Genomic DNA, 26466 nt, shown 5'->3' with positions numbered 1-26466 from the left:
CTGCAAAGCATCAAAACCACACTGCAAGGAATGCTTACCCACCTGATCAGAGGCATGAACCAAATCCTGTAATTCTTTACACTCTATGCCCTCTGCTAAAGCATCCACCTTAGATTTCAATTGACTAAGAAGAAAATTCTGGTATTTCAGCATATGAAACTGGCAATTTAAAGCCCTCATTGCAAGAGTGGAAGAGGTATACACTTTTTTACCCCACCTATCCAGAGCTCTAGAGTCCTTATCCATAGGAACTGGATTCTTTACAACAGAAGCCCTGACACCCTTAGGTCCCTGGCTAATAGTTTCAGGGTCCGCCCTAGGGCTCTTATACAAATATTTATGAGCCTCTGGCACCCTGTAATACCTATCTGGCTTAACTGGGGCAGGAGGCAAAGAGTCTGGATTAAGTGAAGCCTCAGAGAAAACATCCCGTACAACATCTAAAACCGGAGGTATAGCCAAGGGCCTATGTTGTGGTAAAAACAAGAATTCCCTAAGCCTCTTTCGGGAATCATGAAATCCTGACCTTCCCATTTAAAATGCTCCCTCATAGAATGCAGGGTTTCTGAAAAAGAAAAATCCTCAGGAGGGGAAGCAGAGGGACTAGAATCCTCTGCGTCAGAATCAGAATAAGGGGGAAAATCCTGAATGTCTTCAGCCGAAGACTCTGAATAATCTGAAGAATGTTCCAATCCTTCCACCTCTGGCTCCACCCTAGGCCTCTTATCTGGAGGGGGCATAGAACCTCTAATCAAGGTAATTAAATCTTCTGCCATTTTAAGCATGTGTTTTTTAGGCACAGAACCCGCAGAACTAGGACTGATGCCAGAGGAAGACAAACCAGGCCTGGCCTTAGAAGGAACCTTAGAAACAGAGGAAGAAGGCCTAACCACCTTATGCAAAGAAGGGAGCACAGCCACCTGAGAGGCCCCCTCAGCCTGACCTGACTCCTGAGAGGCCACATCTTGCAAAACTAAAGGTTCCCCCTGAGACTCAACTGAAACCTCGGCCGGATCCACAGACTCCACCGTGGTCTCTAAAGAACCGGCGTCCGGAACGGACGACTCATCCTGCCTGGATTTCAAAGATTTCTCCTTGCACTTCTTTGCGGTAGCGGGCGTCGGAGGATCCGACGGCATATTATAATTACACCGCTTACCGAAGACAAGCCTAGCACAACCTAACCTACGCTTAATAGTGCGCTTATTAAATTTAGCACAAAAGCGACACCCGACTACGTCGTGCTCAGGCCCCAAACAAGGAATACAAAGAGAGTGGTAATCCCTATGAGGTATCTGTTTCCCACAAGAAATACAATTATTCACTTTTTCTGACATCCGGATTAAACTGAGGCAAGAAAAGACAAAAATATTCCCCAACGGGGTACTTAGCCCAACTTGGTCTTCGGTCTGAAACTCAGAATACGAAAATTTCAGGACGCCGAACGGCACTTGCAAACGCTGCTTCTGCTTCGGACCATGCGGCAAGAAAGACTGAGGATACACCACGACGTACTGACGTCAGATCTAAGCGACCATGACCGACGCCAGCCTAACACTTTGGTATTCGGGCCGACCGACGACAGCGGACTACCCACAGGTTATGACTGCAGCAATGTGAGATGAAGAACATCTGATACAAGCACTCAACTCTCCATGTCAATAAGGAGAAATTGATCGTAGGCACTAAACAGCCTATAACTGCAAATTACCTTGCAAATGTAAGGGAAAAAAGCTCTTATACTTTACAAAAAAAGCACCTAAACAGGCACGTCCAAGGGTCAGCTTCCAGTGATTTCTCCTGCCCACCTGGTGAATCTGGGCATACTGGGGCAATGCGGCAACTGCCTCATGTACACAGACAACCCTCTCCTCCTACCACCCAACACTACAACCTGTGAGAGATGCACTTACATAGCCAAACTGGAAGCAAAGCTCTCTCTGGCCAAGACTGTGCTAGACAGTCAGGAGGAGAAGGTTAACACCTGCACTACACCTCAAGCAACTGATAGCCCTTCAAAACCCACACCATCAACATCCACACAATAGCAACACTAAACCCACATATGCGGAGGCCTTTAACATTACCCTGCCCAAGCAACAAGGACCTCCGAAGCTGAAACGCAAACACCAGTCACAACCCAAGTGACACACAGCTCACACCAGTGTGCCACCCAACAGCCCCTAAGGCAAGACAATGTACCCAACACTAGTCATAGGTGACTCTATAGTCAGGCACACTGATGTCCCACTCACCAGGCTGAACAAAGAGAAAATTACAGTCAGCTGCCTGTCAGGTGCCAGGATCAGTCACATAACGCATGCACTCAAGTCACTCCACAAAAAGTACAAATACGACTCTGTCATTGTCCATGCTGGAGTGAATGACTTGAGATGCAACTCCCTGGACTACATGAAAAAAGACATGGAAGAGCTCTCGGATCATATGGCCCAGGCAGGTATGACCCTAGCCCTGAGTAGCAAACTGCCTTCGCCGAGAATGATACCACAGTATAAGGACAAAATGATTGACTTCAACAATTGGCTAAGCTTCTGGTGTCATTCAAAGGGGATCCAGTATCTGTCTCTGCCTGGGAAGACATGATCGACAAACGACGATGCTTTGCCAGAGATGGTCTGCACCTGTCACCCCTGGGATTAAGGTTTTTTAAGCAAAGTTCAAAGGACAAAACCACCACTGCAATAGATACAAGCATGCAAAATGCTAGAAGCCTAAACCTCAAAATGCACTCACTCGAGGCACTCCTAAAAATGGAGAACATCGATATCTGTGCAGTAATTGAGACTTGGTTCAAGGCTCCACAGAGCACCCCTGCAATACCAGGCTACAATTCCTACCACACTTTTCGGCCACAAAACCAAGACCGAAACACTAAAGGTGGAGTGTCCATATTCACCAAAGATATTCACACCTCCAGGCTAGTTGCCCCAACACAAACCATCTGAAATTCTCCAGGTGCAACTAACACTAGGTAAGACTGCAATCCAAATTGCAGCTTGCTACAGATCCCCCAAGATTCTCACTACACCTTTCTAAACATACTGGAAAATATTAAGATACAACCAAACACCCTAATACTGGGTGATTTCAATTACCCTGCCATTAACTGGGAAAACTACTCTGATACCAACTCCTTTTCCCAACGGTTCTTGGAATTCATAAATTCCAACGTCCTGGATCAACTAATCCATTGTCCCACCAGGGGCTCCAATATCCTAGACCTGGTCATTACCAACATAGGAGATAGATGCTTCACACCAGTGGTCACCCCCTCATTGGTCAGATCTGACCATAAGCAAATCACCCTCGACATCCACATCCCACCCCCCAGTAAGGAAACCTCCTTAAAAAAACTTCTCCAAAGCCAACATTATGCTACTGAAGTCAGAAGTGACAAACTTCATGACACCCCTGCAGACGGGATCTGAAAGTTCGACTGCAGAATCCTGCATTAAGGCACTGTACGAGCGCATCCACTTGTGCATGAATCATGCCATCCCAAATAGAACAAAGATGGTCTTCTCCAAAAAAAGCAAGACAATCTGGTGGTCCCCTGCTATAAACAAACTATACAACAGAAGGAAGAAACTGTTGCAGAAAAGAGGAAAATCCCAAGATGCAAAAACCTCACTCACCAGCCTCAATAAGAAGCTGAGTTCCCTCATAAAAATCCTCAAAAGCTAGTTACGAAAATAAAATTGCCAAAGATTCCAAAGACAACCACAAGGCATTCTATAGTTATGTCAAGAATCTAAATGGCAATGCTCAGATCTGCTCTGAGCTTCAACAGAATGGCATTAAATATACTGATCCCAAGGATATTGCCAATATCCTGCCAGATCGATTTAGTGCCAACTTCACGCCCCTCAACCCCTGAAGTGCCCAGCTCAATACCAAAAGACTGCCAAATTCCGGTAATCATGGCCACACAGGTAGAAACCGCACTCTCCAAAGCTAAGAATACAGCATCCATGGAACCAGATGACATCCCAGGCTGTGTACTACATGAACTACAAAATGAACTGGCACCTCACTTAAGTGTCATGTTTAATCATAGCCTCACACCTCAGGCTTCGTGCCCACTGAGAGGCGCACAGCTACAGTTATCCCATTCCACAAGGGGGGATCCACCTTGGATCCCGGGAACTACTGTCCCATCAGTCTGACGAGCCTGATCTCCAAGGGCATGGAACGCATTATCATGGAGCTTATAAACAAAGACACTGGCAACCTTCAAACACTAGACCCCACCCAGTTTGGGTTTGTGAAGGGCCGATCTAGTCTCCTGAACCTGACCGACTTCTTCAAATCAGTCTCCAGAGCTGTGGACGAGGGTAAGGCAGTGCACACAGCCTATATCTGGACCTCGCCAAGGCCTTCGACACCATCCCCCACTCTGGAATCCGAGATATCCTTACTAAGCTGGGCATAAATCCCTACGTCACTCGATGGGTTGCCAACTGGCTTACTGACATAACCCAGACTGTAAAAGTAGCAGAATCCAAATCCAGCTCCAGACAAGTGGAGTAACTCAGGGTTCAGTCCTGGGACCACTCGTTTGGCATCTACTACCGATGCCACTCACCCCCACGGAGCTGACGAGGGAGTCTCAGCACCCGGATCCCTCCAAGGACGGAACCAATGAAGAGATCGGAGCCGACGAAGGAGCCGAAAGGTGGGGGTATCGGCTCTGACGTTCCGACGATTCGAGCCCCAACAAGCTCCGGCTCCGAACACGGTAGTAGAGTCGGAGGAGGAACTGTTGAAGAAACAGGGATAGCCACAGTCTGTTGAGAAGGACTAGTCAACATTTTGGACAGTGCCTGCGACTTAAGGAGCCTACTGACCACCCTCTCTAAGTCATGGTCAGATAGCCTGGAGGACAGAGAGGAATGGGATCTATGGCTCCGCTCCAATTGTAGTAATGGGGACCTGGGAGCCGAGCGAACGGATTCTAAAAAGGGAGCTCTCTAATGCTTTCGGCTCAGAGAAGGCTCCAATAGCAAAGTCGGAGCCGACTGAGGTCTCGAAGTGTCGGTTCCAGCCAGAACAGACGAGGAGGCAGGAGCTCCGCTCGGCGTCGGCTCCGAACAGGGAGCCGACGGTTTAGCGGGCTTTAAGGGATTTCCCGGACGAAGACTTGGCCGGGGATCCTTCTGGCTTTAACAAGCCTCTCAAAATGAGTTTATTCCTATGCTCCTGCAGGACTCTCAGACTGAAAGCATGACAGACCGAACAAGAGTCCTGCAGGTGTAGGGGGCCCAAACAATAAACACAAGAAGTGTGACAGTCTGTCAGAGACATCTTCTGACAGCACGAGTCACACTTCTTGAAACCTGAAACCTTGGTATCTTTAGACATAAGGAGATACCAAGGGAAGTTACACTAGTGCTTAAAACGCTATACACAGACACAAATGCACTAGAACTAACAATACAATTACCACTATAACTACACAGTTATGACTAACAAATTAACACAAAAATCAATATATATATATATATATATATATATATATTTATTTATTTATTTATTTATTTATGTATATACAGGCCTAACCACTACCCCAAACGGGGGGGGGCTCTAACAGAAAAAAGGAGATCCTAGGTGGGGTCTAAAGGGGTAACATGATCTAATAAACTAATAGAGAATAAAATCTATAAATAATAACAACTCTGACTGTAAAACAGTATTAAAATAATTATACGACTTGGAGCCGGTAAAAAATGCAACCTCGTAGCTGAAGCAGCAAAGGAGATCTGGGTATCTGACGCCTAGCATTGTGGGATAAGGGGAGACCTTGAGCCGGTAAATAGCTCTCGAGCTTTAGTAAAAAGCCGAGTCGGAACCCATCCAGCAAGAATGAAGGCGAGATAGACAACTAAACACTGTATAGTTATCCCCTTTGGAAAAAAACATGTACCCATGAATTACCACATGGGTGGCAGTACACTAAACATCGAAAGTGTGATGAGAGACTTATGGACACAGGTAGACAGTGGTTTCACTTTCGATAACCACATCGCCACAACAGTCAGGAAATACTTCTATGTGGCACACCTCATCACTAAGGGTTTTTCATCCAGAAAAAATGAGGTAATTGTCCCACTGTACTCATCCCTCATTAGACCCATTAGAGTATAATGCCCCGTTTGGTATGTACCTCACAAAATATCTGCAACAGCTGGAAAGGCTACATAAATACCTCACTAAAAGAATCACAGGGCCTAAAGCGGATGCCATATGTTGACAGTCTAAAAAAAACTCCAGCTATACTCTGTGGCATATCGTCTACTGAGAGGCGATCTCTGCTTAACATACAAGGCCATGTCAAACCCTGAGCTGTTGGACATGCTCCACTTAAAAGAAATCCCATCCCTCAGAGCCACACGCTCCAGGGATCTAAACCTGGTCATCACAAGGAACAAAACATGCTGGAGGGATAGGTTCCTGACACAGAGACTCCCCATACTCTGGAATAGACTGCCCATACATGTCAAGCACAGCGCCTCCTTGGCCCTCTTCAAAAGGAACCTTGATGGTTGGATGGGAGATGGGAAATTCACCCCGGGGATCATTTCAGTCGCCCTGCTAGACAGGGGTCCAGAGAAGTAAATATTGTGGAAGAAATATCCAGGGAATTGTTATGGCTAGGCTTGTATAGGCCCTAGGGCCGATAGCCAAGTACCAACCTATGAACCCCTGGTTCATGGGACCCCTTCTGCCATAAGGTTGGTGTCTGCCATTAACACCATTTCCACCTCTGCCTCTGTAGGAAAAGTCTCCCAGTGATTCCTGGAAAGGACCTAAAGGTCTTCGGAACCACAACATTTTTCCACCATGTTGGTTCCAGAAAAAAGACCATCGAGTGGTGGCAAAACAGATTTCGACAGCAGACAAGGTCTTCCCATCCTTGTCACTCTTGGAGAGTTTGTCTCTAACCATGAGACCAAACAAAGATGATCAGTCGAAAAGGGCGTTAGCAACAGACGCCTTAAAAGGGTCCCATGAAATCACACAGCCGCATCAAGGCATGGTGCCTTATAGCAATGCTTGAACCGGCCACCTCTGAGGCATCCTCTGCCACATGCAAGGTCAGCCTCATGGACGTATTCACTATAGAAATTAGGGTGGCCATTCTAGAGGAAAAGGTTTTCTATTCCTCTGCAGATACGGGCCCTGGGGCAGGACTAGAGAGCTCCTTTACCAGGAGACTCTGAAATCTAGTCACATGTGCCAAATAGTTCAACACCTGCAAACTGAAGGTGGCTAAAGCTTAGCCCAACTTCCCGAATCTGTCCACCACCCAAGACTCCCTTGTTTGAAGGGTGAACAAAGGAGCTTTAAGCCAGATCCTTCTTGGAGGCTGCTACAACCATCATGGCATCGACAGGGACACACTTAGTCCAATGTGGTCTATCTGAAGGGACACTAAGGATCCTGTCCAGCATTTGGGGATGGGTTCCATTGTGTCCAGCTCTTTCCATGCTCTGCGGGAGATGAAATCAATAACAGGGTACTGGGGGGGGGGTGGCCAAGGATGTAGATGGGCCTCACCCAAAGGCTTTTAGGAAAACCAACTCATCTGGGTTTGGGTTTTGGGAGGACCACCCACCTTTCTGGTGCAGGATTTCCATGATGTCTGCAAATGTCATTCTCAGGTGGATGGATCTTGGGAACCCTTTCCTTTTCTCCAAATCTGTGTCCAAAGTGAGGGATTCCCGAGTGGAATCCATGTGTCTCCTTTTGCACATAAGCTTACGAGGAGCCTCCTCGGTGGAGTGCTCCACGGAGGTATCAGAAGACTTTGGGTGTTCCAACTGGGAAGAAGTCTGGAAGCTCTTCTGGGCAGGATGTCCAGGAGGAGACAGAAAGGATGACTCTTGCACTAACTCTCCAAAGGAGGGACTGGGCTCCAAGGGAGGGGGAGTCAAGTCGCTCCTAGGGGTGCGGAGAACCCTTTCCACCAACTCAAATGCAGAGGGTGGACGGAAATCCAAAGTAATCCCCACCAGAGACAAAGCGGTCTCTGGAGATACGCTACAAGTTTCCTGCCACTCCCAGATCCAAGAGGGGAGTCGGAGCTGAACTATCAAGAGCTGAGGTCCTGAGGGGAAGAGATGGCTCCGAAAATTTCACAGCCAAAATCAAATCCTCAGATCCAATGCCCACTCTACAGTTCTGAGAGTTGTCTCAATCTGAAACTGTCATGAATAAACTAGTCAGGGCAACTGGAGTCAAGGTAACCATACTTGTCGGCTCCGACTTGCTGGCTCTTGGAATCCTTGGATCAGACAACTTCGAAGCTAGGGGTCAGATCCGAAAAGGAGAGATGGTAACAAAAGCAGGCTGGTGGCTACTGGATCCAACAGAGATGGAGCTGGCAAAACCCCCAGCTGACTCTGTCCTTAAGGAATCAACATTCTGTCGACTCTGCTTCAAAAAGGTTTTGGGATGATCTGGTAGACAAAGCAACAGAAGGCGGCCTAGAGACTGATCTAGAGGAATGAAGCAGTGGTGATTTAGATCTGGAGGTAATCGGCTCTGAAGAGAACCTCAGAGACCAGAGCCAGACCGATTCTTTGCAGACACTTGGATCTGACGGCTTAGAATCAGAGGTTTAGGTGGACTTGTGAGAAGGCTCAGTGGGCAAGGAGCAACTTCTGTCTAGGGACCTTTTCTTTTTTTGTGTTTCCTGGCAGGAGTTGCAGCCCCTGAAGTAGCTGGAGAGCCAGAAGAAGATAGAAGACCCTTAAGGATCACTTTATTTCTTCTGTCAATCGGCACATGCTGATTGAAACCATCACAAACAGAACACCACTGATCCTGGGAACTATCGCCCTATTAGCCTGACGAGCCTCGTCTGTAAGGCCATGGAACGTACCATCATGGAAATCAAACAAAGACATTGGTAACCTCCAAACTCTGGACCCCAACCAGTTCGGGTTTGTGAAAGGCAAATCATGCCTTCTGAACCCGATCGAATTCTTTAAGGCAGTCACTAAAGCTGTAGACGAGGGTAAGGTGGTTCACACAGCCTATCCTGACCTCGCCAAGCCTTGACACCATCCCCCATTCTGTAATTATAGCTAAACTCACTAAACCAGGTATAAATCCCTAAGTCACAAGATGGGTTGCCAACTGGCTCATGGACAGAACCCACACTGTAAAAGTTGCAGACTCCAAATCTGACTTCAAACCAGTGACAAGTGGAGTACCACAGAGTTGAGTTCTGGGACCTCTCCTCTTTGGTATCTACTTCTCTGTAGTACAGACTAACAAAGAAGGCTTCTGGCTAATGAAGTTCACAGATGACTGCAAACTAGGAGCCATAGTCAAATCCCCAAATGATGAGGACATCCTGCAGATGGGCCTCACTGAGACATACCTGGTGTCAGAGGCAGGTCATCCTCTTTGGTAAAAACTATGTACCCATGAACTACCACATAAAAGGCAGTCTACTTGATGTCGAATGTGTGATAAGAGACCTTGGGACCCAGGTGGACAGTAGTCTATCCTTTGATAATCACATCGCCACAGTAGTCAGGAAATCCTTTCTATGTGGCACACCTTATCACAAAATGGTTCTCATCCAGGAAAAAAGGTCATTGTTCCCCTCTACTCGGCACTCAGACCCATTATAGAGTACAATGCCCCTTTTGGAATGTACCTCACAAGACATCTGCAGCAGCTGGAAAGGCCCCACAAGTACCTCACAAAGAGGATTCCTGGCCTCAAACAGATGCCCTACACTGACAGTCTCAAAAAACTCTAGCTTTACTCAGTAGCATATCGCCTAATCCGAGGGGATCTCTGCCCAACATATAAAGCTATGATAAACCCAAAGCTGTCGTACATGCTACACCTAAAGAAATCCCAATCCCACAGAGCTACACGCTCTAGGGACCTAAACCTGGTCACCACAATAAACAGGACATGCTGGAGGGATAGATTCCTATCCCAAGGACTTCATATACTCTGGAACAAGCTACCCATCTATGTCAAGCAAAGTTCCTCATTAGCACTCAAGAAAAATCTTGAGTGGATGGGAAATAGGAAATGCACTTCTCGGGACCACTTCTGTGGCTCTGCTCAACAGGGGCACGGGAAATTAATTTTCCTAGGTGGCGTAAGCCAGGGAACCTTGTTGACTAGGCTTACCTAGGCCCTTGGGCCAATAGCCTAGTACCTACCTATGAACCTATGGAGTCCAAGTGAGGGTCCCCCAAGCAAACACATTACGTGTGGGCATCAGAAAGAGGAATTTTACGCCCACATGTAGTGCACTTTTTAAATTCCACTGGCTTATCAGACATAGTAAAGGCAACAAGGACAAGTAAGCTCAGAAACAAAAAAGGGGTTTCTAACAAACATTTTAAATATTGTAGGTAGTACTAGAAGGATTTTTTTCTTGAAAAAAAGAGAGAGGGAATGTATAAAGAGAAGCAGAAGGCACAGTAAAAAGAAACAGACCCAAGCAGTTATACAGATACAGGACAGGGGAAGAAAAACTATATTAGGTAGAAAGAAAATTTAAAGAAATTAGAAAATACTACTCACAAACCCAAAGAAGCTCAAATAATAGAAATCCCCTTGCTACTCAAAAACGTGGCAAATGAAATTTGGAGGAATGGAGGGACAGCAGAGCATTATGGGTAAGGGAGGAGCTCAGATTTTTTGGATCCCAGAGTTGTAGTATACGGCCGAGTTGGATCTCTGGTCTGCAAGACCATGGAATGTACCCATAGGCTGAAGACCAAATGGAAAACAACTTCAGATTCTCTTTGTAAGGAATTTCCCTGAGGGATAAGGGACAGATCATCCATACCGTTAGTCTCAGGGTGGTCAAGCTCAGGTGAAAACTGGTTACCCTGTTCTGAAACCAATGACCCAACTGCTGTGGAAACAGTCATGGCTCATGACTGCATATGCTGCGTAGCAACAGGAACCAAAGCTGCCTTGGCTAAAGGGTGTAAAATTAAGATCTCCTTTGACCCTTCATCCAGGACTCTGATTAGTAGTAACCTTGGGATGACCGGTATGGCAGGAAAATCGTACACAATACCTACCTGTCCATGGAAGAAGGCATCCACCCCTCCAGGCCTTATATATTTGGCCTTTGTGCAAGTGTGTGTGTGTGTGTGTGTGTGTGTGTGTGTATAAAAAGGTCTACTTCAGGCGCAAACCATCTTAGTAACAATTTTCAAAAAAAAAATTTCAACATCCACTTGTGCAAGTCTGATACTGTTTTGTGGTCTTGCCAGGATATTGTTTTATCTTTACAGGTAGTGTTCTATAACTGCACTGCTAGGCGGCAGAGGGGATACGAGTGTGTACTCTGGCAGAAAGAAAAAGCAAATATTTACACAGAACATCTAAAACTAGCTACTAAAAAGTAAAACAAAATTAAGGAAAATATCTTACCTTAAACAGTCACTCAAACCTTTAAAGTAACCCAGGCCAATCTCCTTTGCCCAGCTTCAAACTACGGCTGAACACATCTGGTGAATGAGGCCACAGCAGGTAGGGATCATGGATAAGGTGTGGGGCTACAGTAGCCTGGGAAAGTATCGTTGCCAAGCTCAGTTACAGAAGCGAGAGCTGCAACTACCTACAGATTTATGATATTCTCTAATTCATCACCTAAACTAAGGGCTGAATCACCTAAATAATTCATTGCTCTCAAATGCATTTCACACTAAACCTGCTACACATTCAAGAAAAGAACTAAACAAATTACTGTCATCCATGTGCATGTTAATGCATTAGTTCAATTCTATGACAGTTCTAAGATGGTTGCATATTACTAATTTAGCTACCCTGAATGCTACAGTATCATTCTGAAGTCAATTATATCACAGCGAGGATCACACTGTACACCCTGGAATCTGCCCTGACATTAGGAACAAACTCCAAGCTATAAATTAATCTGCTCTTCCTGTTCTACCAAACGGTTTCAGTGAAGGTCCTTAAACAGCATTGAATCAGCTGAACAAGATAAGTGATTCATGTTTAACAAATGATATATAAAAAACAGTCCTTACTAAGACTTTAAATCCTTCAAGACAGGAGATATCAATCTTCTTGAAAATGACTACATGTACAGACCTGCAATTGTTGGACTGCATACCCATTTGCAAACCTTATCAGATCCAAACAGTGAAAGCTCTAAAGCATGAGAAGAAATCTAAGATAACATTTTTGCTCATTTAACAAAAGCATTTCAGAAAGGAGGGGAGATGGAAATCAAACCAGATGTAGAAACGAATCAGGCAGCAACTGAAGAGAGCTAAAAAACAAAAGACAGCACACAAGAGGCCGCCAAACACTATTGATCAGAAACATAAGGTGCTCGTGCAAAAAACATCAATACCCTGAAATGAAGGCAAGTTCAGAAGACTACATTACCTGGGAAATACTTTTTGCTGGAGCAGATTTGTCCACTTTAACTTTCTTATCCTTTGACTTCTGGTCCTTACCCTCACTAAGAGACTTAATGGCAGCTGCAGCATGCTTCAGAATGCAGTCACTACTGCAATAAACAGACTCAGGCTGGGCCAAACTCACACAACCAGGGCCAATGCACTTTGGAAAGGGCGATGCAACAGCAATCTGTAAGTAAAAAGATGCACACTCACAAAAAGCAATAGTTGGGAAAACTACAGGGACACACACCATCTTAAAGACTACCCTCACAGACTAAAGTAGTAATAGTAAAAGGGAGGAGGGGCTTACAGGCCGAAAGATCCACAGTTTCTTTTTCACCCTTTTGTCTGCAACCTTTTCGATCTTGCCTTTAATGCCCTGATCCTCCATATTCAGTGCTCCACTGCTTGCTGCGACTCTGGCTAGCTGGGAAACAGCACTATCCACTCCTGATGTAAAGGAGTTAATTTCCAAATTTTGGCCCTGCAGGATACTACAGTTTAGACAAATATAGTATTCTTCATTTTTCTCCATCAAGACACCACGCTCTTCTGAGATGCCAATGCAGTCACCATGAAACCATTCTTCACATTTGTCACAGCAAATCATGAACCTGAAAGCAAAACAAGCAGGTGTTTACCTACATAGCATAATCAACATCTACAGAAAATGTACATAAACAAAAAAAAATTACATCTTGCCATAATGTTCCATCTGTGCTCTCTCTCATCTATTCTTGACTGATGGGCTACAGTTCCAATCCTTGGAACAGATCAGGCCATTAAATAGCTTGCTCCAGCCAAAAAAACCTTGAGCTAATAGTCTACCCATAATGCCACTCTCTACATTACCTCATATTGAGTTTGCAGAATTACAGAACAATGGAAGTGTTAGGTTCTTTGTTATAAATAAATAAAAAAAAAAATACAATCTCTTAACCATTTTAACAAGGTAACCTTAGAGAGAGACTTCCCTAAGGTTGCGCTAGAGAAGGAGACAATTGTTCTGATCTAATTTTTTTTTTAGTTCTGTTGAGACAAATGTAATTGTCTGTGAACATCTAACAGGTGTAAGCAATATTTGTCTTTATTACAAAATTTGGAAAGAAGACAAGTAAGTCTACAGTCTGATTAATGTTGGACTCTAAGACGGATTTGTCCAGACTAACTATCCTTATGGAAGTGTAACAATGCTTATGGAAAATTAAGTAAAGGGGTTTGGAACACAAGGCTTGTAATTCAGAAACTTTTCTTGCAGAGGTGACAGCTATAAGTAAAAGTGTTCTCCAAGAGAGGAACTTTAAGTCACAAGTAGCTGCTGATTTAAATGGGAGGGCTACTAATGACTGCACAACAGTCAGCTCCCACGGTGGTAGAGGATTTTTAAATGAGGGCTTTAAAGAGACAGTTCCCTTGAGGAAGACCTTACAAAGTCTGTGAGAAACTAAGGGAAGATCTCCAAAGCCATTATGAAAGTTAGAGATGGCTGCTAGAATTACTGAAGTACAGTTGTGTACCTACCATAAATGTAGATGGTTTCATGGTGACTGCATTGTTCGAGTGGATTCACTGTTGCAGTCATTACTCTTGGGTTATCCTGCTGGCAGGCTACCCGCAGTCCGCCTGAATTCCAAAGTCCTGGTCCGGTATCGGTTGCTGTCGCCTCTTCCCTGATGTCAGTGCGCCAGGGGGTATAAAAGAAGAAGCCAACGCCATTTTCTTCAGTTTTTCTTGCACCAGATGTCAGGTGCCCCCAAAAGGGTAGGCTAAAAATATTATGCCAATAAATATGCATGCACTAAAGAATATACTTCCTTCATCTACAAGCAAATACACCACATAGGTTGTATAGAATAGAGAAGTACAGATAAGACCCAGCAAAAGAAAGGGGGATGGTGGGAGGGTAACCTGGACTGCAACAGTGAATACACTCTAACATCTACATTTATGGTAGGTACACAACTGTAATATGTTCATCATGTTTCACTGTTGCAATCATTACTCTTGGGTTGAATCCCAAAGCTGAGGATGGGTGGCTGGGGCCAATAGGATTAGGAGAGGCTATGAGGCCCTGCAGAACTGCAGTGGCAAAGCCTGCTCTGGATTTAGAGTAGAGAAGTAAGTGGTAGTGCTTTGTAAAAGTGTGCACTGAACTACAAGTTGCAGCCTCTAAGATGTCTTTGGTTGGTACTCCTCTGAGGAAGGCTGCTGAAGTGGCTGCTGCTCTGGTTGAATGTCGCCTAATGTCCCTAGGCACTGATTTGCCGTGTTGTGAGTAGCAGAAACTAATGCAATGGCCTATCCATTTTGAAATGGTCTGTTTTGAGACTGCCTTTCCTTGTGATCCTGCAGCATATGCCACTAAAAGTTGCTCAGTCTTTCTGAAAGCTTTAGTTTTGTCCAAGTAGAAGTGTAGCTATCTGTGTATGTCCAAAGAATGCAGAAGTCTCTCACCCTTGTTCTGTGGGTTTGGATAAAAGGTAGGCAAGTGAATGGTTTGGTTAAGGGCCACACTGGACACCACCTTAGGCATAAATATCGGGTTTGTCCTCAAAGAAACCCTGTCTGGATGGAAAATGATAAAAGGTTCCACAGCCACGAGTGCCTGTAACTCCTAAACTCATCTTGCAGAGGTTATTGCTAGGAGCAGAGCTGTTTTCCAGGACAAGAATTTTATATGAGCTGTTGAGGGTGGCTCAAAAGGAGGCAGTGTGAGTGTTTCCAAGACATAATTGAGGTCCCATGCAGGTATTGGTGCTCTCCTTGGAGGCCTTGTGTTTTTGGCCCCTCTGAGGTACTGTCTTATTAAAGAATGAGAAACGATAGATGGTTCCGTACTGTAATGGGCTGAAATGGCTGAGGCATGGATCTTAATGGATGAGAAGGATAGACCATTGTCCAGCATCTCAGTTAAGTATTGTAAAATCTGAGGAATATTTGGTATAAATGTGTCAATTCCTTGTGCCTGGTTCCACGCACTGAATCTCTTCCATTTTTCTGCATAACATTTTCTGGTACTGGGCCTCCTAGCCTCCAAAATAACATCCATCACAGCTTTGGAGACAGGAGTGTTCTGAATGGCTACATTATCCGCCATGCTGCCAGATTTAAGGTCCTGAGTTGGCTGTGCAGGATGTGATTGTTTTGTTGGGTCAGTAAGTGAGAAATTTGAGGCAATGTCCAGGCTGGACCTTGAGACAAGTTCTTTAGGATTGGGTACCAGTGCTGGTGTGGCCAGTCTGGGGCAACTAGTATCATTTTTGGCTTCTCTTGTCTGACGTTTAGGAGTACCTTGGGGAGGAGAAGCAGTAGAGGAAAGGCATATACTGTTAGGTTTTTACAGCTGAAGGATAGGGCATCCAATTTCCATGCTTGCTTGTGATGAGTCCTTGTGCAGAATCTCTGTAGTTGGCAGTTGTGAGGGGAGGCAAACAGATCTATGTCTGGGCATCCCCATTTCCTTGTTATCATGCTCAAGACTTGTGGATCCAGTTTCCACACGTGGGGGTCCACGAGGTTTCTGCTTAGTTCGTCTGCCAGAGGATTTATCTTTCCTGGCAGGAATTGTGCCTGCAAGTGAACTTGATAACTCAATGCGGTGTCCCACAAAGTCATGGCTCGTCTGCAGATGGGGTAGGAATGTGTGCCTCCCTGCTTGTTTATGTACCACATGACTGTAGTATTGTCCGTCTTTATCAGTAGTTGTCATGGATGAAGTAGATCCTTGAGAGCTGTCAGGGCATTCTGAACAGCTAGCATCTCTTTTTGATTGATATGAAGATGCATCTGGCTTGCAGGCCATGTGCCCTGAAAACATTTTCCTGCTATGTGGACCCCCCCCCCCCAGGCATAATCTGATGCATCCGTTGTTAGTGTCTGCCTGGCTGTGGGTAAAGTGAATGGCTGTCCCTTGTTGTGGTGACAGGCCTGTGCTCACCATTGAAACTCCTGTTGCAGGCAGGGAATGAGGGTAATTAACAAACATTAAGTCCAAACACTTTTTAGATACCATTGTAGTTTCCTCATCTGCAGTCTGGCATATGGAATTAACAGAATGCAGGATGCCATGAAGCCCAAAGCCTGCAGAATTTTTCTTGCAGATAACTGGGTCTTTGTTGCCAACATTTTGAAGTAAGAAGTCAGTTGCCTTTGTTTGTCTGGCGTGAGATAAGCCATCTGGGTAGTTGTATTTAAGCTTGCACCCAGGAATATTATCTCTTGAGAGGGTACTAGTTTTGATTTATTTTAGTTTACTGTGTACCCTAGGCAAATTAGTAATCTTTTTACAAACACCAGATGCTTTGTAGAATGTCCTTGTTCTCTGCTTGAATAAGGCAGTCGTCCAAGTAAGAATATATTTGGATTCCTCTTTGTCTGCAAAATGCAATTACTGGTGCCAGGCATTTTGTGAAGACCCTGGGCACAGTAGATAAGCCAAAGGAAAGTGCAGAGAATTGGTAGGTGCATTGAGCCAGCTATGAATCTGAGGTATCTTCTGCAAGATTGTCTGACTGGGACATGCAGATATGCCTCTTTTAGGTCCAAAGTTACAAGCCAAGCCTTCTTGCTCAGCATGGGCAGAACCTGCTGCAGAGTCAACATTTTGAATTTTGGAACGTCCAGAAACGTGACAGGTCCAGTATTGGTCTCCAGGCTTTGTCCTTTCTGGGTACCAAGGAAAGTTTCTAGTAAAATCCTTGTCCCTGCTCTTGCTTTGGTACTTGCTGAATGGCCCCCATGTCCATGAGGGATGAAACTTGCTTTTGTGCCTCTGCCCACTGATTGTGCGACAGGTCTGGCATACCTTTTGCCCTTGACAGGGTGTGAAAATGGAACCTGTAGCCCTGAGACACTATGTTCAAGACCCATTTGTCCTGGGTGATCATGTGCCAATTTTGTGAAAAAAGTGCTAGTTTTCCCCCTAAGGGGGCTGCCAAAAGATAAGTGCTTGGTGCTGGCAGAGGAAAGTCATTGGGACTGTTTCCCATATGGCTGTGATTTGTCTTCTCTGCTTTTGGAGGTAGAAGCACCCCAGTGTTTAGGCCTGTATGAGCCTTGGGGCTGGGATCTGCCTCTGGGGTATCTGTATCTGCCTCTTTGTGGCCTGTCTGACAATGGAAAGAACCAATTCTTTGTAGGCCAGTTCCTGCTAAATCTGGATGGCTGCACCTGTAAGAAATCCTTAACTGTCTGCATAGATTTCGCTTTGTCCTGTTTTTCTTCAACACCTCTTCTGCTTTAACACCAAACAAGGTATTATGCCGTAATGGAGCATCTAATAATTTAACATGATCAGGCAGATTCTGTTCCTTTAACCAAGCATGCCGCCTGACAGAATCCGTAACAACAGCCCTGCAAGAGGCCTCCAGAGAATCAAATCCACATTGCAAAGTATGTTTTCCCACTTGATCAGTTGCATGCAATAAATCCTGCATTTCCTTGTTTTCTGCACATTCAGAATTTAACATTTTCTGTTTAAGCAGTGACATTAAGTATTGCTGATATTTAAGCATATGAAACTGACAATTTAAAGCCCTCACAGCCAAGGTAGCAGAAGTGTAAACCTTTTTCCCCCCATCTGTCCAGTGCCCTTGAATCCCTAGCAGAGGGGATATATTTTTTTGCAATGGAAGCCTTGACCCCTTTGGGACCCTGAGAAATAGTTTCTAGGTCAGCAACAGGGTTTTTATAAAGAAATTTATGTGAATCTGGAACCCTGTATTATCTATCTAGCTTAACCGGTGCAGGGGGTAGAGAGTCAGGAGACAGGCCGGACTCTGAAAATACATCATATACAATGTCTAAAACAGGAGGGATAGCAAGAGTCCTGTGCTGAGGTAGTAAAAGAAAGTCTCTGAGCCTTTCCTTAGATTCTGAATATTCTTGGCTCTCCCAGTGGAACTGCTCCCTCATGTTATGCAGGGTTTCCCCAAAAGAATAATCCTCTGGAGGGGAGGCTGAAGGGATAGATTCTTCAGCATCGGAATCCTCATAGGGAGAGAGAGAGTATTCCTGTTCAGAAGACGAGTCAGAGGAAATGGAAACCTGATCTGAAGATTCATATTCTGTCTCTTGCCTAGGCCTCTCATCAGGAGGGGGATGGGAACCCCCTGATCAAAGTAATTAGGTCTTCGGCCATTTTGAGCATCTGTTTTTTTAGGCATGGAGGCCTGTCCATGGGCTTGTTGCACTTGCTTCGTTGTCTTTAGTGGTGCTTTAGTCTTTGCCTTTGAAGATGTAGTCTATTAACTGTGTAGTATATGTAACTGTGTAGGCCTGAAAACACCCTCAGAAGCCGATGCCCGCTCAGCAGCTCCGGACCCATCTGAGGGAATATTTTCCAAGTGTCCAATACTTTGAGTTTCCAGAGGACTAGTCTGCTCCACGTGGGAGTCGGAAGCGGCCTGTGGCTCTGAGGTAGCGGGCGTCGGGGGCTGCAAAAGCACCTCACTGAGAATCGGCGAACCGGCGACTGGCTTAGAAGAAGCCTTGTCGTCAATTTTGAACCTTGGATGCCTGTCCTTTTCCTTGCATTTCTTGTGAATTGCAGTAGTCGGATGGCTATCCGATGACATCATGTAATTAAATCTCCGGCCAAAGTAATGAAATGCAAAATCGTACCGACGGTTAATAGTGCATTGGTTAAACCTAGCACAAAACCTCCAATAAGCAACGTCGTGATCAGGGCCTAAGCAAGGAATACAATAAGAATGGAAGTCCTTATGAGGTATTTGCTTCCCACAAGAAATACAATTATTAACTTTTTCCTGACATCAGTCTGGAGCAAGAGAAAAGTTTCCCCAACGGGGTACTTAGCTTTAAACGAAGACTTCGGATCTGAAATTCCAATGCGAAAATCTCAGGAGTCGGCCGACCAGCAATTGCGAACTGCTTCTGCTTCGGGCACCGCGCCGCAAGAAAGACTGAAGAAAATGGCGTCACCTGCATTGTTTATACCCCTGGCGCCCTGACGTCAGGGAAGAGGCGACAGCAACCAACGCCGGACCAGGACTTTGGAATTCAGGCTGACTGCAGGTAGCCTGCCAGCAGGATAACCCAAAAGTAATGACTGCAACAGTGAAACACAATGAACATCAGTAGAAGAAAGAAAGGTCAAAAATACTAAAACGTTTTCCACTTGGGCTGGAAAGGGATAGAGGCCATTGTCACAAGCCCAATTGAAAATCTCTTCCATTTACTGATGTAGAGATTCCTGGTGGATGGTTTATGGGATGCCAGCAAACTTTTTCGTACTGGGGATAGAATATCATTATGCCTGGCAACTAATGGAATTGGAGGAGCCAAGCAGTTAGCTAGACACTTTGAAGATTGGGATGCACCAGTCCCTGAGCATGAGAGAGAATGTCCAGAACTGGGTCCAGAATCCATAGACTGTGAACTAGATGAGGCCACAGGAAGAGAAACAAAACTTCTCAAGGCCAGAAAGTTGCAATGAGAATTACTTAGTTTTTCAACCTGGCTGCTTTCTTGAGGAAAAAAGGGATCAAAGGGAAAGGGGAAAAGGCATATAGGAGACCCAGAAGCCAATCGAAAAGAGCATCTCTCGGGGACTACCCCTGAGGGGGGGGGGGATTAGGGCAAAATAGCTTCTGCACTTGTTTTGCGGGGAAGCAAAAAGGTAGCAGGAAGGCTGGCCCCAGTGATGAAAGATCTTCTCCACCTCAGGACTGAGACACCACTTGTGAGGCATCAGAATGTGGGTTTCAATCAGATAGTCGAACTTCTGCAAGTTCGAACCTCATATGGTCAAGACCATAAGTTCGAATTTGCAGATGCTAGAGCATTTCAACGGAAATCTCCGTAAGGGGAGGTTTCTATTTTGTTCAATTCGGTGCAATCTCAGAGTTGATATATTTAAGTAGGGGGGTGCAAGGGGGCTTTATTTTGTTTTCTTTTTTTTTTTTGTTTATCCATAGTCAGTTTTTTAACTTCGAACAAGTTATTAAACTTTGACTATGTGATATAGACCCCTCAGAACACATCTGCTCAACTTTGTCCGCTATCACTTTTGAAGCCCCTGGGAATGTGCATTCCTACCAGAAAGTAGTTGGAGGCAATCACCCATAACCACACTCGGAGGGCTTCTTGACACAGGGGATAGGATTTAGCTCTCCCTTGCTTGTTGATGTACCAAACTACTCACATGTCTGACTGAACAGCAATTGTTCCTTGAGGTAGGGCAGAGTGAAATGCTAGTAGCATTGCCCTCCACTCCAGAACGGCGATATGCAGATTGGCCTTTATCGGGGACCAATTGCCTTGGATGGTCTTACCAAGATAATGCGCCCCCCACCAGGAAGGTCCTTTTTGCAGCGACTTGTGATGAGTATGGGGTGGTTCACTGGGTGGGTTAGAATGGACCACTGATCACAAGAAGCCACTGCAGCAAACTCATGTGAAATCTCGCCGAGACCAGAGTGATCGCTGCTGCCATGGACCCTAATGCTTGAAGCACTAGCAAGGATGGTACTTTGAGCACAGGACAGAGTGAACTTCACCGCTTTTCTGTAGCTTGTGAGAAAACAGAGGCGCCACATGAGACGGTGTTGAGACAAGTTCTGATGAATTTCATATCCTGAGAGGGGGTCAGTTGAGATTTTATAAAGTTGACTGTGATGTCTAGCTGCAAGAAAAATGCAGGGTGAAGTCGGTCACCTGAAGAAGTAGACGTTTGGTGGAAGCGGTGATGAGCCAGTCGTCTAGATATGGAAACACCCAGAATCCATGTAGTCTCAAGTGAGCTGTTACTGCTGCCACAAATTGGATGAACACCCTGAAGGGTGTGGTGAGACCAAAGGGCAGCACCCTGAACTGATGACAGACTCCTTGCTGGAAGCGGACGAACCTTGAGTATTTCTCCATTTTGAAATTGGACTGTTGAACAAATATGAGAATACTACGATCCAGAATCTGTCTCCAGTCTCCTGTCTTTTTGGGCACTAAAAAGAACCTCGAGTAAAATCCAGATCCTACTTGGTCTGGTGCGACTTCTTGGATGATGTTTTCTAGCAGCTTTTGTATTTCTAAGGCTACTTGGTTAATCTGACTGGATGGAACATTGGGGAGTCTTGTTCAAGTTCTTCGATAAAGAATGAAGAGGATAAAGTAACCTCCGGAAATAATTCTTGGCATTCAGGCATCTGTAGTTAACTGTTGCCAGGCTGTTGGATGCAAAGAAAATCTTCCCCCGACTGCCTCCAGAGGCAAGCAATTGGGCATCCTTTCAGGAGCGTTGACAGGGCTGGCCAGAGGACTATTCCCAGGAAAGTACAGTTGTGTACACTTACCATAAATGATGTTAAGAGTGTATTCACTGTTGCAGTCATCACACTTGGGTTATCTGCCTGCAGGTAGCCCTCAGTCGGCCCGAATTCCAGAATCTTGAGATTTCTGCAGCGGATGCAGTCGCCTCTTCCATGACGTCAGGTCGTCAGGGGTATAAAACATGCAGCAGACACCATTACATCAGTTTTTCTTGCCCCAAATGTCAGGAGCCCCCAAAACAGGAAGCTATTAAACGGCGTGGAACACCTCCAGTAAAAAGTAAATACCCCTGCCATAAAAGATGGCCATAAAGAGGATAGGTAGAAAGGACAGAGAAAGCCAGGGGGCTGGAGGGATGGGAAACCAGGAGTACAACAGTGAATACACTCAAACATCTACATTTATGGTAAGTGTACACAACTGTACCATGTTCTTCATGTTTCATTGTTACAGTCAGCACACTTAGGTTGATTCCCAAAGCTGAGAAAGGGTGGAGGCAGTCAAAAAGTGTTAGGACTGGCTAGCAAGCCTTGCAAGACTGCTGCAGCAAATCCAGCTCTGGATTTAGAAAAAATAGGTAAGGGGTAATTGCTTGGCGAAGGTGTGTACAGAAAGTACAGTTTTGTACCTACCATAAATGTAGATGTTTGAGTGCTAATACAGCTGCAGTCATAACAGATGGGTTCTTCTGCCATCAGGCGGGTCCTCGGTCGGCCGAATTCCAAAGTCTAGGTCCGGCATCGGTTGTCGTCGCTTCTTCCCTGATGTCAGTGCGACAGGGGTATAAAAGAACCAGCCGACGCCATTTTCTTCAGTTTTTCTTGCCCCAGATGTCAGGTGCCCCCAGAAGGAAGGCAATACATAAATTTGTATGATAAAGCAATGCCATATAATCAAAATACAATAGTGCAAGCAAATACATCAAGAATGAATACCCCAATCAGGTTGCATGAGGAGGTGTTAGCCAATAGGCCTGTCCCAAGAGGGGAAGGAGGGAGGGAAACCTGGACTGCAGTTGTATTAGCACTCGAACATCTACATTTATGGCAGGTACAAAACTGTACTATGTTCATCGTGCATACAGCTGCAGTCATAACAGATGGGTAGAATCCCAAAGCTAAGAAAGGGGTGGTAGGCACTAGGTGGAACTAGGAGGAGCCAGAATGCCCTGCAAGACTGCAGTGGCAAAGCCCGCTCTAGATTTGGAGTATAATGGAAGGTGGTAGTGCTTGGAGAAGGTATGCACAGAACTCCAAGTGGCTGTTTCCAAAATATCTTTGGTAGGAACTCCTCTGAGAAAAGCTGCAGAGGTAGCCGTGGCCCTTGTGGAGTGAGATCTGATGCCTGTAGGTGCAGTTTTGCCATGAAAAGAATAGCAAAAGCGTATGCAGTGGGCTATCCATTTTGAGATTGTCTGTTTGGAAATTGGCTTTCCTTGAGCTCCTATAGCATAGGACACAAAGAGCTATTCTGATTTTCTGAAAGGCTTTGTTCTGTCCAAATAATAACGCAGTTGTCTGTGGATGTCCAAGGAATGTAGTAATCTCTCCCCTTTGTTTTGAGGATTAGGATAAAAGGTAGGTAAGTGTATAGCCTGATTCAAAGCTACCCTGGATACCACTTTTGGCATAAAGGACGGGTTGGTTCATAAGGAAACTCTGTCCTGATGGAGGATGATAAAAGGCTGCACAGCCATGAGAGCTTGTAGTTCCGATACCCTACGAGCTGAGGTAATAGCCAGAAGGAAAGCTGTTTTCCAGGACAAATATTGCAAATCTGATGAGGCAGCTGGCTGAAAAGGAGGCAAGGTCAGCTTTTCTAGAATGAAATTGAGATCCCAAGCAGGTATTGGTTGTTTCCTTGGAGGTTTTAGATTCTTAGCCCCTCTGAGGAACTGTCTTAACTGGGGGGTGAGAGAATAAGGGTGGATCAGTGTTGTATTCTGCAGAAATGGCTGAGGCATGGATTTTGATGGAGAAGAATGAAAGTCCACTGCTTAGCAGCTCAGCTAGATACTGTAATATTTGAGGTAAATTCAGTTTTCCAGGATCCTGGCCCTTTTTCTCATTCCAGACACAAAACAGTTTCCATTTTGCGGAGTAAGCTTTTCTAGTAGACTGCCTTCTGGCCTCCAAAATGACATCCTGCACCTCCTTGGAGAGTAGGGTCTGTTGTGATGCTAAGGAATCTTGCATGCAGCTAGATTGAGTGTTTTTAGCTGACTGTGAAGAGTTTTGAAGCTGTGCCGAGTCAGAAGAAGAGGCATTAGAGGCAGGGTCCATGGTGGGGAATGCGTCAGGCTCCTCAGGATTGGGTACCAGTGTTGTCTTGGCCAGTCTGGAGCAATGAGAATCATCTTTGGTCTGTCTGCTCTGGTTTTTAATAGAACTTTGGGCAGCAGAGGAAGAGGTGGGAAGGCATAAACTGTCATTGATGTCCAACTGAAAGAGAGTGCGTCCACTCTCCAGGCCTTTGGATGAAAAATCCTTGAGCAGAATTTTGTCAATTGGTGATTTTTGTGGGAGGCAAAGAGATCTATGTCTGGCCTTCCCCAGGACTGAATAATCTCTGTAAAACCTTGAGGATGCAACTTCCATTCGTGTGGATCTGTCATATTTCTGCTTAGGTTGTCTGCCAGCGTGTTTTCCTTGCCTGGCAAGTACTGTGCTTGAAGTTCAATTTGTAAGTCCAGGGCCATGTTCCAAAGTGACATGGCCAGCCTGCATAGGTGGTATGAATGGGTTCCTCCCTGTTTGTTTATGTACCACATTACTGTGGTGTTGTCCGTCCTTATCAGTAGTTGACCTGATTGCAGAAGGTCTTTGAAAGCTATAATAGCATTTATTACTGCTAGCATTTCCTTTTGATTGATGTGAAGGTGCTTTTCTTTTTGGGACCATTTGCCCTGAATGCACCGATCTGTCATGTGCGCCCCCAGGCGTAGTCAGAGGCGTCTGTTGTGATGACTTGATTTGCTTGAGGCTTGCTGAATGGGAGACCTGTTTGGCATGCTTGAGCCCACCACAGAAATTCCATTTGAAGACATGGAATTAGTGGTATTATTGTTTCCAAACTGTGGCTGTGTTGAGACCATAGGTTTTTCAGGTACCATTGAAGTTTCCTCATATGCAGCTTTGCACATGGGATTAGTAAGATGCAAGATGCCATGAATCCCAGAGCCTGCAGGATTTTCCTTGCAGTCAGCCTGGTGCAATTTGATAGTGTTCTGAAATATTGAGTTAGTTGCCCCTGTTTCTCTGGCGTGAGGTAGGCCATCTGGGTGTTTGTGTCCAAGTTGGCACCCAGGAAAATTATTTTCTGAGGGTATCAGCCTTGATTTCTTTTTGTTGACTGTGTATCCCAGAGAATTTAACATTATTACATAAGCTAGATGTTTCAGAAGTATGTGCTTGCTGTCCGCTTGGATCAGGCAGTCGTCCAAATAGGGGTATATTTTTATCCCTTGAAGTCTGCAGTAGGCAATTACTGATGCCAGGCATTTCGTGAATACTCTGGGTGCAGTAGATAAGCCAAAGGGCAATGCAGAGAATTGATAACGGGTTGAACCTGCAAGAAATCTGAGGTATCTTCTGCAATTTTGTCTGATTGGGACATGCAGATATGCCTCCTTGAGGTCCAATGTTACCAGCCAAGACTCCTTGCCCAGCATGGGAAGAAGCTGCTGTAGAGTGAGCATCTTGAATTTTGGTACGAGTAGAAATGTGTTTAAGATGGATAGGTCCAAAATAGATCTCCAATCTTTTCCCTTCCTTGGTACCAGGAATAGTCTGGAATAAAAACCTTGACCTTGTTCGTGAGTAGGTACCTCTTGAATAGCTTTCATGTCTATGAGATCTGAAATTTGTCTTTGTGCCTCTGCCCTTTGATTGTGTGGCAGGTTTGGCATGCCTCTCATTTTTGGAAGGGTGTGAAAATGGAATCTGTAGCCTCTGTTTATAATGTCCAGGATCCATTTGTCTTGTGACAATATGCCAATTTTTTGAAAATAATGCCAGTTTTCCGCCTAAGGGTGCTGCCATTTGAGCCTTGCTTGGCATGCAAAAGGGGAAAGTAATTGGGCTTGCTTTCTGAATGGCTGCGAGTTATCCTCACCACCTCTTTGTGTAGGAGCTTGCCATTGTCTGCCTCTAAACGATCCTTGGGATTGCCCTCTGCCCCTCGGCGCCTGTATCTACCTCTTTGGGGTCTGTCCGTGGCTGGAAAGGACCAATTTTTGGAAGGCCAATTTCTACTGAAACGTGGGGGTTGCACCTGTAGAAAATCTTTCACTGTTTGCATTGGTTTAGCCTTTTCCTCCATTTTCCTTAATACCTCCTCAGCATTAGCACCAAATAATACATCCTTTTGTAGAGGGGCATCTAGTAATTTAGCTTTGACATGATCTGGTAAGGTTTGTTCCTTGAGCCAGGCATGTCTACGTATGACTGATCCTGTAACAGCAGCTCTACATGAGGCCTCTAGAGCATCAAAACCACATTGTAAGGTATGTTTACCCACTTGTTCTGCACTATGCATCAAATCCTGCAACTCCTTCAAGTCTGGTTGTTCAAGTTGTGACATTTTACTTCTCAATTGTGATAACAGAAACTGTTGGTACTTGAGCATATGGAACTGACAGTTTAATGCCCTCATGGTTAAGGTGGCCGAGGTATATACCGTTTTTCCCCACCTTTCTAAGGATCTGGAATCTCTCTCGGAAGGTAATGGATTTTTA

The 26466-nt window shown here is 45.2% G+C and overlaps 1 protein-coding gene across 2 annotated transcripts in view; it reads right to left on the bottom strand.

The window, feature by feature from the left end:
• Positions 1-26466, bottom strand: part of DIDO1 (death inducer-obliterator 1) — a 1822440-nt gene that overhangs the window by 1348859 nt on the left and 447115 nt on the right. For both annotated transcript variants that reach the window (XM_044089904.1, XM_044089905.1), the window contains exons 4-5: positions 12757-13060; positions 12430-12633 (exon numbers count right to left, since the gene is read on the bottom strand). In XM_044089904.1, coding sequence (XP_043945839.1) covers positions 12430-12633; positions 12757-13060 — 508 coding nt within the window. The remainder of the gene's footprint in view (positions 1-12429; positions 12634-12756; positions 13061-26466) is intronic.

The sequence above is a fragment of the Protopterus annectens genome, chromosome 12.part0 (assembly GCF_019279795.1).
Source record: "Protopterus annectens isolate FY-2018-M chromosome 12.part0, PAN1.0, whole genome shotgun sequence".
NCBI lineage: Eukaryota > Metazoa > Chordata > Ceratodontiformes > Protopteridae > Protopterus > Protopterus annectens.
This window is presented reverse-complemented; position numbering and strand designations above follow the sequence as displayed.